This window comes from Saccopteryx leptura, chromosome 3 (genome assembly GCF_036850995.1).
Source record: "Saccopteryx leptura isolate mSacLep1 chromosome 3, mSacLep1_pri_phased_curated, whole genome shotgun sequence".
NCBI classification, from domain to species: domain Eukaryota; kingdom Metazoa; phylum Chordata; class Mammalia; order Chiroptera; family Emballonuridae; genus Saccopteryx; species Saccopteryx leptura.
This window is the reverse complement of record NC_089505.1, coordinates 209,571,906-209,586,961: the sequence shown is the minus strand read 5'-3', so window position 1 is coordinate 209,586,961 and position 15,056 is coordinate 209,571,906. Positions and strand designations below refer to the sequence as shown.

The 15,056-nt window shown below is 44.1% G+C and overlaps 1 protein-coding gene across 2 annotated transcripts in view; it reads left to right on the top strand.

Moving 5' to 3' along the window:
- Nucleotides 1-3,103: 3,103 nt before the first annotated feature.
- Nucleotides 3,104-15,056, top strand: part of HAO2 (hydroxyacid oxidase 2) — a 35,557-nt gene continuing 23,604 nt past the window's right edge. The window contains exon 1 of one of the 2 annotated variants that reach the window (XM_066377303.1): nt 3,104-3,228. Coding sequence is in view for 1 of the 2 variants with exons in the window: in XM_066377302.1 (XP_066233399.1) it covers nt 3,216-3,228 (13 nt within the window). In the remaining variant the exon portion in view is untranslated. The remainder of the gene's footprint in view (nt 3,229-15,056) is intronic. The other variant, XM_066377302.1, reaches the window with a different exon arrangement.

Genomic DNA, 15,056 nt, shown 5'->3' with positions numbered 1-15,056 from the left:
GTCATCTAGTGGCAAAACAGCAGTAGCAACTCCCCTCCGAGCAAAGATGGCAAGCAGGGAATGTAGCAAAGTCAGCAAGAAAGTTGTTAGTTTTTACCCCAAGTACAGAGTCTAAAACACATAAACCACTGCCATGTCCTTGGAGTAGCCTTCAGTTTCCACATGCCAACGGCTGGTGGCTACGGGCAAGGTTTCAATCTCAGTTCTGCTCATTACTGCCAAAAGGCTTGGGCAAATTTATTAACTTCTCTCTCCTGAAAAATAGAGAAAATAACATGTACCCATGTTGTAAGGATTGAGTGAAATAATGCATGAAATGTGCCGGACATATTATTATTATTAGCATTTAGCAAATGTTAGTTTTTGTCGCAATACTTAAGAGATGTAGCAAGAACTGGGATAAAGCACAGAGGGAAGGACCTTGACACATTAGACATTAACTGATGACCTTTAGTGAACCCCACAGGACTGTTCTTGGGAATACTTTTTTCACATGCAGTCTTATGTTTGCTTTGCCCAGTTTTCTGCCTCCATTACTGAGTCATTTCTCCACTCAAAAATATTAGTGGCTTCACAATGAGATACTACTTCACACCTGTCAGAATGACTATCATCAATAAATCAACAAACAACAAGTGCTGGCGAGGCTGTGAAGAATAGGGAACCCTCCTGCATTGCTGGTGGGAATGCAGACTGGTGTAGCCACTGTGGAAAACAGTATGGAGATTCCTCAAGAAATTAAAAATCAAACTGCCTTATGACCCAGTGATTCCATCTCTGGGAGAAAAAGAAAAAGAAAAGAAAACCAAAACACTAATTGGAAGAATATATGCACCCTTATGTTCATTGTAGTGTTATTTATAATAGCCAAGATTTGGAAGCAGCTCAAGTGTTCATCAGAAGAAGAGTAGATAGAAAAGCTATGGTATATTTGCACAATGAAATACTACTCAACCATTTTTTTAAAAAGGAAAACCTTACCCTTTGTAATAGCATGGATGGACCTGGAAATCATCATGCCGAGTGAAATAAATCAGTCAGAGAAAGACAAGTACCATATGATTTCATGTATATATGAAATCTAAAAAACAAAATAAATGAACAAACAGAAACAAATTCATAGACAGAGAAAAATTGGTAGTGGCCACATGAGAGGAGCACTGGGGGATGCTTGAACAGGTAAAGGAATTAAAAAGTACAAATTGCCAGTTATAAAAATAATCATGGGGCCCTGGCCAGTTGGCTCAGTGGTAGAGCATCGGCCTGGCATATGGAAGTCCCAGGTTTGATTCCCGACCAGGGCACACAAGAGAAGCATCCATCTGCTTCTCCACCCTTCCCCCTCTCTTTCCTTTCTGTCTCTCTCTTCTCCTCTCACAGGTAAGGCTCCACTGGAGCAAAGTTGGCCCGGGCACTGAGGATGGCTCCATGGTCTCTCCCTCAGGTCCTAGAATGGCTCTGGTTTCAACAGAGCAATGCCCCAGATGGGCAGAGCATTGCCCCCTGGTGGGCATGCCAGGTGGATCCAGGTGGGGCACATGCAGGAGTCTGTCTCTCTGCCTCCCCACTTCTCACTTCAGGAAAAAAAAAAAGACACAAAAAAGTAGTCATGGGCCCTGGCTGGTTGGCTTGATGGTAGAGTGTTGATCCAGTGGGTAGAAGTCCTGGGTTCAATTTCTGATCAGGGCACACAAGAGAAGCAACCATCTGCTTTGCCATCCCTTCTCCTACCCCATCTGTCTCTCTTTTTCTTCCCCTCCCACAGCCATGGCTCGATTGACCCACAGTGCTGACCTTGATCTGGGCACTGAGGATGATTCTGTGGAACCTCCACCTTAAGTACTAAAATGGCTTGGTTGAAAGCATAGCCCCAGGTGGGCAGAGCATCAGCTCCAGACAGGGTTTGCTGGGTGGATCCCAGTCGGGGCACATGCAGAAGTCTATCTCCCCTCCTCTCACTTAAAATAAAAATTTTTTAATTAAAAAAGAATTTTTAAAATAGTCATGAAGATGTAAATGATTGAGATGTGTCAGATGGCTACTAGAATATCAGGACATCACCTCATAAGTTATCTCAGAGTCTAATCACTATGTTGTATGCCTGAAACCAATGTACTATGTATTTCAACTGTAATTGAAAAATAAATTTTAAAAACTTTTTAAGATTTTTCACTGGAGGCCGTAGACATCTTGTAATGCACTCCCCACAAGGCATCCAGTGATACTGGGCTGCTCAGCCCCTCAAGCCTCCTCAATAAAGTTGTTGTTTTATAGCACTTGAAGTGATAAAAAGTAATAATAATGTGAATATTAAAAATTATGTGAATGGTTCTTTCTGCCTCCCTTATTAGTCTCTGTCAGACCAGGAGGTCCCTGCCCCTCAGACCGCCTTGGCTAGGTGCCCTCTGCTCACAGCCCACCAACTCCCAGTAGGTAGTGCTCCTCACCCATCCCCTCCCCCCAGTCTTTCCTTAACAACACAGGGGTTTTTTTTTCATTAAGTGAGAAACAAGGAGGCAGGAAGACAGAGAGACAGACTTCTACATGTACCCCAGGATCCACCCATCTGGGGCCACTGCTCCATTGCTTGGCAACTGAGCCATTTCAGTGCCTGAGGTGAGGCCATGCAGCCATCCTCAGTGCCTGGGGCCAACTTGCTCCAACCATTCAAGCCACGGCTGAGGGAGCAGGGAAGAGAGAAAGAGAGAGAGAGAGAGAGAGAGAGAGAGAGAAGGGAGGGGTGGAAAAGCAAATGGTCGCATCTTCTGTGAGCCCTGACCAGAATCAAACTTAGGACTTTCACACACCTGGCCTATGCTCTACCACTGAGCCAACTGGCTGGGGCCCCCAGGGGTTTATTCATTCTTTACTTGAAATCACCCACTCCTTGGACAAATTGGGAAAATACAGGTTTGGAAGCAAAGAAGTACCTACTTTATTTTGAAGTGTCATTCTGTAATGAACTTTCACTTAAATTGGAGGTAACTTTGCAAAGCACAAAAGAAAAGTTCATTCCCCAAATAACCTTGCTCTGGCCTAGTTGCTCATTTACTTCCAAAGCTGAATATTTTTCCCATTAAAAGATTAACTTTTAGCCTTGAACCTCATCTGTACTCGTGGAGCTGTGGGCACTGACTTACTTTTCCCGGCCACATCCGGCCGTGAGCCAGCTTCAAGTGGCTACCTCTAGACATGACTGCCGTGGGTCCTGGAGAATGCTAAAGTCAGGTTTGTTTGGGGTGTTTTTTGTCCACTTAGAACTGGAGAAGGAGGAGAAATGGCAAGTGGGGGAAGAACAGAGACCTGAGATGGCGCAAGCCATTGTGGGTGCTAAGTGGGAATTTACAAAGGGACAAGAAGGGGTCCTGTTAACAGGGCACCGAGGGGACCAACAAAGGAAAGCTTCACTTCAAAGCCGCTCGGTATGTAGTGAAGGAATCAGTTGGAGGTATTTTATGTAGTTCTGTCAAGTCTTAGAACCACTTGGTAGAATACTGGGTCCAAACATGTTCTGGAAATCTGAAAGGCACAGTCCATGCCCTTGGGGTGTGTTTTATAACTTGACACTGCTTCCTTGTCATCAGCAGGGAAAAACAGTGACATGGCTGGTGCTTCTAAAAAGCAAAGAAGGTAATGTTTTACAAACCACTGGCTAGGGAAATGAGCTTGTTTGTTACTAGGTACCAATTCCCTCCAATGTAGAGCATTTGGGAACTGTGATTGGGTCAAGTTGAATCTATATCGAGCTCTGGAGAACTACCCAAGAACAGAGATCAAGTCATGGTGGTGTTGGTTTTGTCAATGGAAGAAGGTCCAAACTTGTAGAGAATTTTTATAATATTTACTTGAACCAAACAGAGGCTACGTCTAGAAACAAAATCTCAATAGACTGAGAAAAATGCTTCTCAGAATGACACTTTGCAGCTGCTTTTATGCATTTGGAATTAAGGAGGAAAATGTATGGGAGATTACATGAATGTGGGAGAGAGCAAGGTGGGGATCAGATTATAGGTAGGTAACATTATCTGTGCATCCTCTGAAAAAAGGCATTTCAAAGGTGTATTAACTTAGATGCACAAGAACAACAGATAAAGCAAAGATAAACATTTTAAAAATAAATTCTATTAATTGATTTTAGAGAGAAGAGGAGAGAGAAAGAAAAAAGAGAGAGAAAGATTGATTTGTTGTTCCACCTTTTAATGCATTCAGTGGTTGATTCTTGCATGTGCCCTGACCAGGGATTGAACCTACAACCCTGGTGTATCAGAAAGACACTCCAAAGATAAACTTTTTACTAAAGAAGTTATATACCTTGGGCATGACTACCCACCATGACCTCCCCACTTAGGAATTCATGATCAGATCACCCTGTGAGGTTACTTTCTATAGAGTCTCTTTTGCACCCTCACTATAACGATCGACCAATGGATCAGTAAAACATAACAGAAAGTACAGAAATAAGATCAAAGGAGAAATGGCATTTTGTGATCTACCTCCTAACAGGAACAAAACTACCGAAGTCTTTACTCTTAATCACTAGGCTATTCAGCATTTTCCAAGATCCTTTGATTTGCATAAGATCTCTATGAGATAGACAGTCATATCCTCATTTTATAGATAGCTGGGAGTTGGAGCTTGTCTAGAGTATGTGGAGTAGAACATCATCTTTGGGACACCATTGAAGAGACAATGAGAACATCCCCAATTTCCCATGGAACTCTCCCTCAAAAAGGGTTCCTGTTACACTCTATGTAGTGACTCACAGAGAACGTGCTTTTGAAATCTGGTTCTTTTTTGATTCTTGTTGGGAGCCGATACTGACATCATATAAATTTTTTCCCCTTAATCCAAGGCCTACATATATTAATCAGGGTAGGTTTGGCTATCCTGTAGTACAGAATAAACCCTGAAATCTCAGTGGGTTAACATATAAATCTTTATTTCTTGCTCATACAAAATCAGCTGATTTCCAGGGCTACTATATACTTTCCAAAGGTGAGGCAGGGGCCCAAGCTGCCTTTATCTCCAGCTCTGCAGAGGACATGCCTGCCGACTGCTGCAGCAGGAGAAGGGCAACAAGAGGGTCATGTAGCAGTTCTAAAGTTCTTGACCCAGAATTAACACATGTCACGTCCATGCCTAGCCCACTGACCAAAACTAATCACATAATCCTGTCTATCTTTAAGCAACTGGGAACTATCAGGAAGTGGATGATAAGTAGTTAATGCCTCTGCCTTCCTGGCTTATGGAGTGTACTCAGCAACCCTTGCTTGTTAAACTCATGGGGAAATCTGACACAGGTTAAAGTTATACTATCCCAAGATTACCCAAATCACGTGAAGCAACTTTCAACCTCCAGAGCCTCAGATGAGAATGCATGTGTTAAGAATGCAAAAGGAGGTCCTGGCCAATTGGCTCAGTGGTAGAGCGTTGGCCCAGCGTGTGGAAGTTCAGGGTTCGATTCCCTGCCAGGGCACACAGGAGAGGCGCACATCTGCCTCTCCTTCCTCTCTGTCTCTCTCTTCCTCCTGCAGCCAAGGCTCCATTGGAGCAAAGTTGGCCTGGGCACTGAAAACAGCTCTGTGGCCTCCGCCTCGGGTGCTAGAATGGCTCCGATTGCAGTGTAACAACGCCCCAGAAGGGCCGAGCATTATCCCCTGGTTTGCATGCTGGGTGGATCCCGGTCGGGCACATGCAGGAGTCTGTCTCTCTGCCTCCCCACTTCTTCATTGATTTTTAGAGAGAGGGGAGAGAGAGAAGAAGGGGGAGGAGCTGGAAGCATCAACTCCCATATGTGCCTTGACCAGGCAAGCCCAAGGTCTCGAACCGGCAACCTCAGTGTTCCAGGTCGACGCTCCATCCCACTGTGCCACCACAGGTCAGGCCCCACTTCTCACTTCAGAAAAATAAAAAAATAAAAAGAATTCAAGAGGAAAAATGCAAATGGGTCTATCACTTATTGATGACCTACTCTGTACAAGGCACTGCTCTAGAATCTCTACACAGTCTGATGGGTCAGTCCTCACAAGGGCCCATGGGGCAGGCATTTAATATTCTTCCACAAATCACTTTTACATGGAGCATTGCTGAGCAAGTGGTAGAGCTGCAGTTTGAACCCATTTCTGCCAAGTTACAAGGCTCACAAGAGTTTGTGTTCTTGACTCCTTGGACCTCTCAGCTACTCATGCCTTCTGGACTCAGAAATACAGTCTGGAGCAGTTGCCATTGCTAGAGGGTTAAGGACAAAGGCAAGGACAGGCAGAGCTCCATGCCATAGCTGCCTTCCTGTACCGACCTGCTCTGCTTCATCTCACCTGCCACCTCCCACGACTGCCACTGTTAGAGATAGCTACACCTGTAAGACCCAAAGTCAGCACTGAAAGAATGAAGTCTGTCTAGAGTTTGTTCTGAACATCTGTGCTGTGTCTGCTGTCTGATTTGCACCTCCATCTTTTCTGAGCAAATGAAGAGGCTGGGACAGTGATCTGCACACAGGACACCTTTCCCAGTGGCCTAGGTTTTGTGGGAACTGATCAAGCTCATTTTATGCAGCTCTTCCAACCCTACAGAACGGAGACTTGAATGTCTCCCAAAGTACCATTAACACTCCATACTGGCTCAAATATACCCAAAGCATGTCAGAAGGATTACCATTCTCATCATGTGAACTTGGATTCTTCACTTGGGTTCTCTGGGTTTTAATTTTTTCAACTATGAAATGGGCCTTAGGTATGTCCACTCTCTGATCATCCTTTATCTCACTGGGTTACTGTGATCATCAAATGGGACACTATGCAGAAGAGTGCTTTGTAGGCTGATTTAAATGTGTCATTGCTTAAGACCAGCTAAATAATGAAAACTTTAAACTTCCCAATTGAGTTCTGGTTTTGTTGAGGGAACAAAGCAAAGCAACACATTTTAAATGCCAAGTCTCTCACAAACCACACTTGGCTTCATGATGCTTAAGAGCCAGGCCATGGGAGTCAGAGCATGTTACTCAGTGTGCAAAGGTGCGCCAAGTATTTCAACCTCTCTGAATTTGAGGTTTCTCGTCTATGCAGTACACAGCATAATGTTTGTGTTTGGCGTTATCATGGGGTTAAAACAGTTTGCACAGCACTCAATAAATGGTTGCAATTTTACTGTCATTATTATTATTAAGGAGCCATCCTGCTGTCTCCAGAGGTCTTTGTGTAATCAAATTATTCCACTGCTCAGCAGAATAAGAAAATCACCAACCTCTTAAAACACCCTGTGGGCACTCAGGGCCGCATCTCCCCGCATGCCCTGCACGGTCTCCATATCCCACAGAAAACACACAGTTCACAACATGACTGTGTCCCTACTTGGAAGTCTTGTGTTGAGAACTCAGCATACATTTTCCCATTAAAAGAATGTTTTAAAAATAATGGTTGGGGAACAATGCCTCAGATGGGCAGAGCATCGCCCCCGGGGTGGGCATGCCGGGTGGATCTCGGTCAGGTGCATGCGGGAGTCTGTCTGACTGCCTTCCTGCTTCTAACTTCAGAAAAATATAAATAATAATAATAATAATAATAATAATAATAATAATAGTTGAATTCCCAGGTGGCTGAAAATACCGAGAATTCTTAAAAAGACACCGATATAAATCAGACGAGTCATATGAAATCTTCAAAGAAAAATAACTGCTTATCTAGCCTAACTGCATTAGATCAAATGGCAATATTGCAAAAGCAAGTCTGCCTTGAGACGCCTTCCAGTCCCAGGCTGTGTCCTTGCCCCTCTCCTCGTTCAAGGAAAACCATTTGAAACTCAGATTGTAAACACCAGATACCACTGAATGTCCTTTCTGTAAGGTATTATCTTCCTTATCAGTGGTTTGCTAGTGCAACGTTATCATTGTTTACCATGAGGCAAAAAAATCTAAACAGAGTGAATGAACTTAAATGAGCTAAAGTTCTTAGTTCACAAGATATCTTTATTCTTTCCTCTTTGTGGGCAGCTGGGGTAAAGGAGAAAAGAATGGAGATCAAATAAAACAGGAATACAACAAACCAGTAGATAGTAAAGATCCCTTTACTATCTGGTGCCTTCAAGTCTCATATGGATCAAACTGAAATATGCCAAAACGTATAGACCTAAGTCTCCCTCCCAAATTTAGGGAAAGCTCTAAACAACCTGGTTGTCGTTGTCTCCAAATATCAGCCTTATACTGGACCTCAAATAAAAATAATGAACTCAGCACTCTACTAACCTTTATGATTGCTATGAGAAGGGGGGGGGGAGTACCCTAATTATATTTTCTTCCTATGAAATTCTCTTAAATTCAATGTAACAAGTAATTGATGTAAACCAACTATCTGGCTGTGCACTGTGAAACTGTAACTGGAGACCATCTATCTCTAGAGGCTATCAGAAGGCATGATTCTGGGCCTTCCTCTGTAATAATTTACTGCCTCCTTCTCTTCAAATGCAAAAGAAAGAGAGAGAAAGAGAGAGAGAGAGAGAGAGAGAGAGAGACTAATACTTTCTCTCTATTTCACTGGGAAGTAAACCAAAAGGAAATAGCAGGTAGAAGTGTGACAAATGGTGTCAGGTATCCATAACAATGCCTGGTCATTTCTTTATCTCCAAGCAGCTTTCAGATCTTACAATGCACAGTATTCCAAACGGCTCATTCTGAGTCTGAGCCATTTTTCTTGGATTAGAAACAACGTTGTTGAGTTTCTTTGCTAGAAATCTGCAGGAGAGCATTTTTGTAAGTGTGTAACATGGGGGGTTGTTGAGACATTGGGAATTGTGTAGACATAAGAAATACCCAAACCTGTAGAGAATTTTGTTTTTGAAAGAGAGACAGAGACAAAGACAGACAGGAAAGGAGAGAGATGAGAAGCATCAACTTGTAGTTGCAGCACTTTAGTTGTTCATTGATTGCTTTCTCATACATGCCTTGACCACGGGGCTCCAGCTGAACCAGTGACCCCTTGCTAAAGCCAAGGACTTTGGGCTTCAAGTCAGTGACCTTTGGGCTCAAGCCAGCGACCATGGTGTCATGTCTGTGATCCCATGCTCAAGCTCATGACCCCTCACTGGTGAGGACCTGGGTCCTCAGCATCCCAAGTCGATGCTCTGTCCACTGCACCACCACCTGGTCAGGTTAAACTGTAGAGAATTTTTATAAGAGTTTATTTGAGCCAAACTGTCTATGTTTGTAGGGAGTAAGATTTCAAAGCTCCAGAAAATACCAGTTTTGCAGTTTCTTTTATACATGTGAAATTAAGGAGGGAACATAATTACATAGAGGTGGGAGAAAACAAGGCAGAGATGGGATAACAGGACAGTCACATTTACTTGCTCTCTTGGGAGTGGTTACCCCATGGAAGAGGTGACCTGAAAGGCTGCCTCATACATTAAAAGGAAGGATCTGCAAGGTAACATTTCAAAGGTGTGTTAATGAGAGGCACAGAAACAATGGACAAGTCTTGCTACGGCAAAGATAAAGCTTTTACTAAAGAAGGTATGTGCTGGGACATGACTACTCATGTTAACCTGCTCTGTTAGAGATTTATGATCAGATCACCCTGTGAGCTTACTTTCCATAGAGACCCTTGAGGGAGAGAGATGACAGAGAAGGGAATGTTAAATTTAAGTAATGACGTTTATGAACAGCCACTCAGTGTTCCATACAGTCCCAGTGCCTGGGGACTCAAAATGGGTCACAGGCTCCGTGATCCACCAGGAAGACATCATGTGGTGGAGGTAATGATTTATTACAGTGGAAGAGTGCGCAGCAAAGTTAGCAAAGAGAAAAGGCTCATGGGGCAAAATCTGGAAGAAACCAGAGCTCCCATGAGTCCTCTCCCTGTGCAATAACACAGGATTCACGTCATTGCTGCAGCCATGAGTGGTGACGACACCTGTGACGTGTCTGCCAGGGAAGTTTGTTTCAGAAACTCAGTGCCCAAGGTGTTTTGGGGTTGGGGCTGGGCCTGTAGACAGGCTGTAGTCTAACCTGTACCAGAATTCTAAACTCGCTGAGGGAAAGCAGACAGATATTCAGCATAAACCACACTGTTTGTACAAACAGCTGACACACAGTGAGCCAGTCTTATCAGGGGCAGATAGGAACCTCCTGAAATCCAAATTCCCAGAAGTTGGCCAAGGGCCAGCCTTGCAAGCAGGCCATGGCGGGACAGCATTCTCAGGCTGCTGTTAACCCTTTTCTGCACACGGAGGTTGAAATAAGTGATTGCAATGAAGTTCGATAAACTCAATGATTGGTTCACCTGACTAAAGTTACCAAGCCCTTTCAAGCGTTACGTAGAAAGGAGATAAATTAGACACAGTTGTACTTCGTCAAACTCAACTCAGCCCTTCAATTGCTCCCTGCCCACTCCCTGACAAGGTGTGTTGCTTATAAAAAGCTCTGTGACTGTGCTCCAAATTCTTCCTCTTAACCTCCGTCCGGAACCCACTGTACATCCAAGGGGCTGTTTCCTGTCTGTCGCATAGCTACTTTCTGCCTAGCCCCTGATGTAGGTGTTTGGGGCTACTTCTCTTTTTGACTTGACTAGATGCCGATACAGCCGCGGATGTTCTCTGGCCAGTTCTGCCCATCCCTATGCCCCCAAGACTCCCAGCAACCCCCATGTCATCTGCCCTCCTTGGCCACCTTGTCCGTTATAGGAGCTTCTCCATTTGCATTTGAAGCCCTAGTTCCTGAGGCTCATCCTCATCCAGCGCTGATGTCAAGGGCACACGGTTTACAGCCTATGGCTTATTTTAATCCTACTTCCAACTGCTGGGGAGATGCCCAGGGCTCTGAACTATAGGTCTCCCATCCCTTCATGGTGGGGTCCTTGCAGGCAAGGGCTTTTCCTGCTGTGACCTCACTGCATCCTGCCATCTCTGCCACCACTGTGCCCCGTGCCCTTGCACCTCCAGGAGGGATTCACCCCCAAGCCCTCCTTCTTTCCTCTTTCAGAAGGAACAGGCTCCAGATTCACAGGGTTCAGAGTGGGGATGGGAACAAATGGAGATAATATGTTGTTTTCTTGGTCTCAAAATTAGCAACGTGTTCAATAACCCAGCCAAGGAATAAAAAAATAAATAAATAAATAAAATAAACTCAGTTTCCTCCCTGGCATCAGTCACAGGTCCCACCAATTCAGACATCAATTCCTGGGAACTCCCAGGTATCAGTAACAGTTCATTTCCAATTGTCTCATACTGCTGGATCTCCTCCCAAAGGGCACAGAGATGTGAACTAGCCCTCTGACACATTCAGGAAGCACTCAGAGTGACTCAACCTGAAAAAGCCACCAACAAATGAAATTGGTGAGACAGAGGCCAGGTCCTGGAAAGCACTGAATGCAACAATGTGGGCATCTGAGGAGGAAGACAAGATAGTGATGAAGTAGGCGGATGTACCAACCTCCGCCTCCCAGAACCAAAGTGGATTACAAACTAATTTTAAGAACTATCATCTGGAAAAACCAACTTTGGACTAAACTAAGAGGACTCTTCAACCAAGGAACACTGAAGAAGCCACACCGAGACTGGTAGGAAAAGAAGAAATGCAGAGAGGGCTGCCCAGCTCCCCGGAGCGAATGGCAGCCAGGAGAGACTCGCATGGCGGGTAGTGAGTTTAGCAGAGAGGGGAGGGTCCTGAGTCCCAAGAACAAAGTCCTAGCCTGCAGCCCCAGAGCCTAGAAGAGGTGACTGGACAGTATTTAGCTGGAAACAAGACAGGATACTGTTTGTGAAAAAGAGACTGATTTCTCAGACCCAGGATTCTTCTTAAAGTGACCGTGCAGAACACCTCTCTAATAACCACTCACCTGGGGCTCCAGGGTACAGGGAGAGAGGAGAGGAATGGAGTAGCAGGAAGAGAGTATAATCTAGGAGGCACAGGAAGAAACATTTTGGGAGACAGCCACCCTAACCCCTGGGATGAGTCACTCCCCAAATCCGAAGTGAATATTTCCCCTGGAAACAGCAGTACCAGCAAAAGGAAGCAGGACACCAGCCAAACAAGCTCTCCTGCGGCACTCAGAGCAGAGTCGCTTAGATTCTAAGCCTTAGAAGGAAGGAACTTTTGGGACTACAGTAGTGAGTGTTAGGGTCTGAGCTCTAGTGCCCTCCCACACACACACACACACACACACACACACACACACACACACACGGCTGAGGGCTCGCCAGAGGGAGGGCGGCAGTGGGACAGGGAAGTGTGGTTCTGTTGGCAAGGGCAGAAGCCAGCTGGCCACCACTGGGCCCAGGTGTGAGCACAGTCTTGCCCGGCTGGGGAGGAGGGGGTGTGAAAAAGTGGTCAAGCCCAGCTGTGGGCTGCCTGCAATCCACCCTGCGGGGGAAAGGGCGGGAACCCTGGAAGCAGTTAAGACTGGCCCTTGAGCAAGGGTGCAGGAACACAGCCCTGCCCCACCCACGGAACCAAGGCTTGTGGCCTGACTAGAGAGCTGGCTCCTCCCGTGGGGGGGGGGGTGGAGCCAAAAACCCAGAACAGGCAGAGTCCCGCTACTGAGCATGGGCACACAGTCCCGCCTGGCCTGTGGAGCCAAGGCTTGCAGCAGTCCCATGAGCGGGCTCCTCCTGCAAGGGCAGGGCGAAAGCCCGGAAACAGGCAGAGACCTGTGGCTGAGCAAAGGTGCTCGCCACTGCCCTCAGGGCCGAGCATGACGCCACCCACAGGGCTGGGGCAAAGGCCAAGGTCACCAAGGCTTGTACACCCGAGCATGTGATCACAGCCACTCCCGTGAAGGAGAGGCGGAAACCACAGCAACAGCCCCAGTGGGCAGGCACCAGCAACGCCCATTTCCAAATGCCCTAGGCAACAACAGCAGAGGGGATGGCGGGCCTGCAGACAGACCCATACCTAGGGAACAGAGGCCACACCCAGTGAACTCCAGTGGCCAAAACCTTCTTTTACCCAGAGAAAATTCGAAGGCAGAGGAATGCAACACAAAGGAATCAAAAGAAATCCCCAGAAAAGGACCTGAATGAATTATTATAGATATAACCAAATTACCAGATGCAGAGTTTAAAATAACAATTGTTAGGATGCTCAAAGATATTAGAACAATAGATGGTCATTATGAACACCTAAATAAAGAGATAGCAAATATAAAAAGGACATTGAAATAATAAAAAAGAATCAGTCAGAAATGACAAATACAATATCAGAAATCAAGAACACAATGGAAGAAATTAAAAGCAGGATGGATGAAGCTGAGAATCAAATCAGCGAGTTAGAGGACAAGATAAATAAAGGCATGGAAGCAGAGCAGAAAAAAGAAAAGAGACTCAAAAAGTCTCTAAGAGAGCTCTGTGACAACATGAAGAGAAAAAACATCTGCATCATAGGGGTTCCTGAAGAAGAAAAGAAAGAACAAGGAATAGAGAGTTTGTTCAAGCATATCATAGCTGAAAACTTTCCTCAGTTAAGGCAGGAAAACATCTCATATGTTCAAGAAGCACAGAGAACTTCATTAAAAAGAAACCTAAAGACAACAACACCAAGACACATCATAATTAAAATACCAAAGCTAAGTGATAAAGAGAAAATATTAAAAGCTGCTAGAGAAAAAAAGACTATCACCTACAAAGGATTCCCCATAAGGATGACTTCCGACTTCTCAACAGAAACACTTGAGGCCAGAAGGGAATGGCAAGAAATATTCAAAGTGCCTGACCTGTGGTGGCACAGTGGATAAAACGTCGACCTGGAAATGCTGAGGTTGCCGCAGTGGATAAAGCGTCGACCTGGAAATGCTGAGGTTGCCGGTTCAAAACCCTGGGCTTGCCTGGTTAAGGCACATATGGGAGTTGATGCTTCCAGCGCCTCCCTCCTTCTCTCTCTCTGTCTCTTTCTCTCCCTCTCTCCTCTCTAAAAATGAATAAATAAATAAATAAAAATTAAAAAAAAAAAAAGAAATATTCAAAGTAATGCAGAACAAGAGCCTACAACCAAGACTACTTTATCCAGCAAGGCTATCATTTAAAATTGAAGGAGAAATAAAAAGCTTTACAGACAAAAAACAAACTCAAGGAATTCACTACAACCAAACCAAGAATGCAAGAAATACTAAGGGGCCTGTTGTAAACAGATCAAAGGAGAAAAAGAATATAGCAAAGAGGAATACAGTTTTAAAGAATAAAATGGCAATAAACAATTACATATCAATAATAACCTTAAATGTAAATGGATTAAATGATCTGATCAAAAGACATAGGGTAGCTGCGTGGATAAAAAAAACAGGACCCATACATATGCTGTCTACAAGAGACACAACTTAAAACAAAAGATGCATATAGACTGAAGATAAAAGGATGGAAAAAAATATTTCACGCAAATGGAAATGAAAAAAAAGCTGGGGTAGCAATACTTATATCAGACAAAATGGACTTTAAAACAAAGACTATAGTAAGAGATAAAGAAGGTCACTACATAATGATAAAGGGAGCAATCCAACAGGAAGATATAACCATTATAAATATCTACGCACCTAATATAGGAGCACCTAAATATATAAAGCAGACTTTGATGGATTTAAAGGGCAAGATCAACTGCAATACTATAATAGTAGGGGATTTCAATACCCACTAACATCACTAGATAAATCCTCAAGAAAGAAAATTAACAAAGAAACAGCAGACTTAAAGGACATACTAGATCAACTTGATTTAATAGATATCTTCAGAACCTTTCACCCTAAAGCAGCAGAATATACATTTTTTTCAAGTGCTCATGGTACATTCTCTAGGATAGAAGCCATGTTAGGGCACAAAAGCGATCTCAACAAATTTAAGAAGATTGAAATCATATCGAGCACTTTCTCTGATCACAATGGCATGAAAGTAGAAATCAACCACAACAGAAAAACTGAAAAATACTCAAACACTTGGAAACTAAATAGCATGTTATTAAATAACAAATGGGTAAAAAATGAGATCAAAGAAGAAATTAAAAAATTCTTATAAATGAACCATAATGAGCATACATCAACTCAAAATTTATGGACACAGCAAAAGCAGTCCTGAGAGGGAAGTTCATA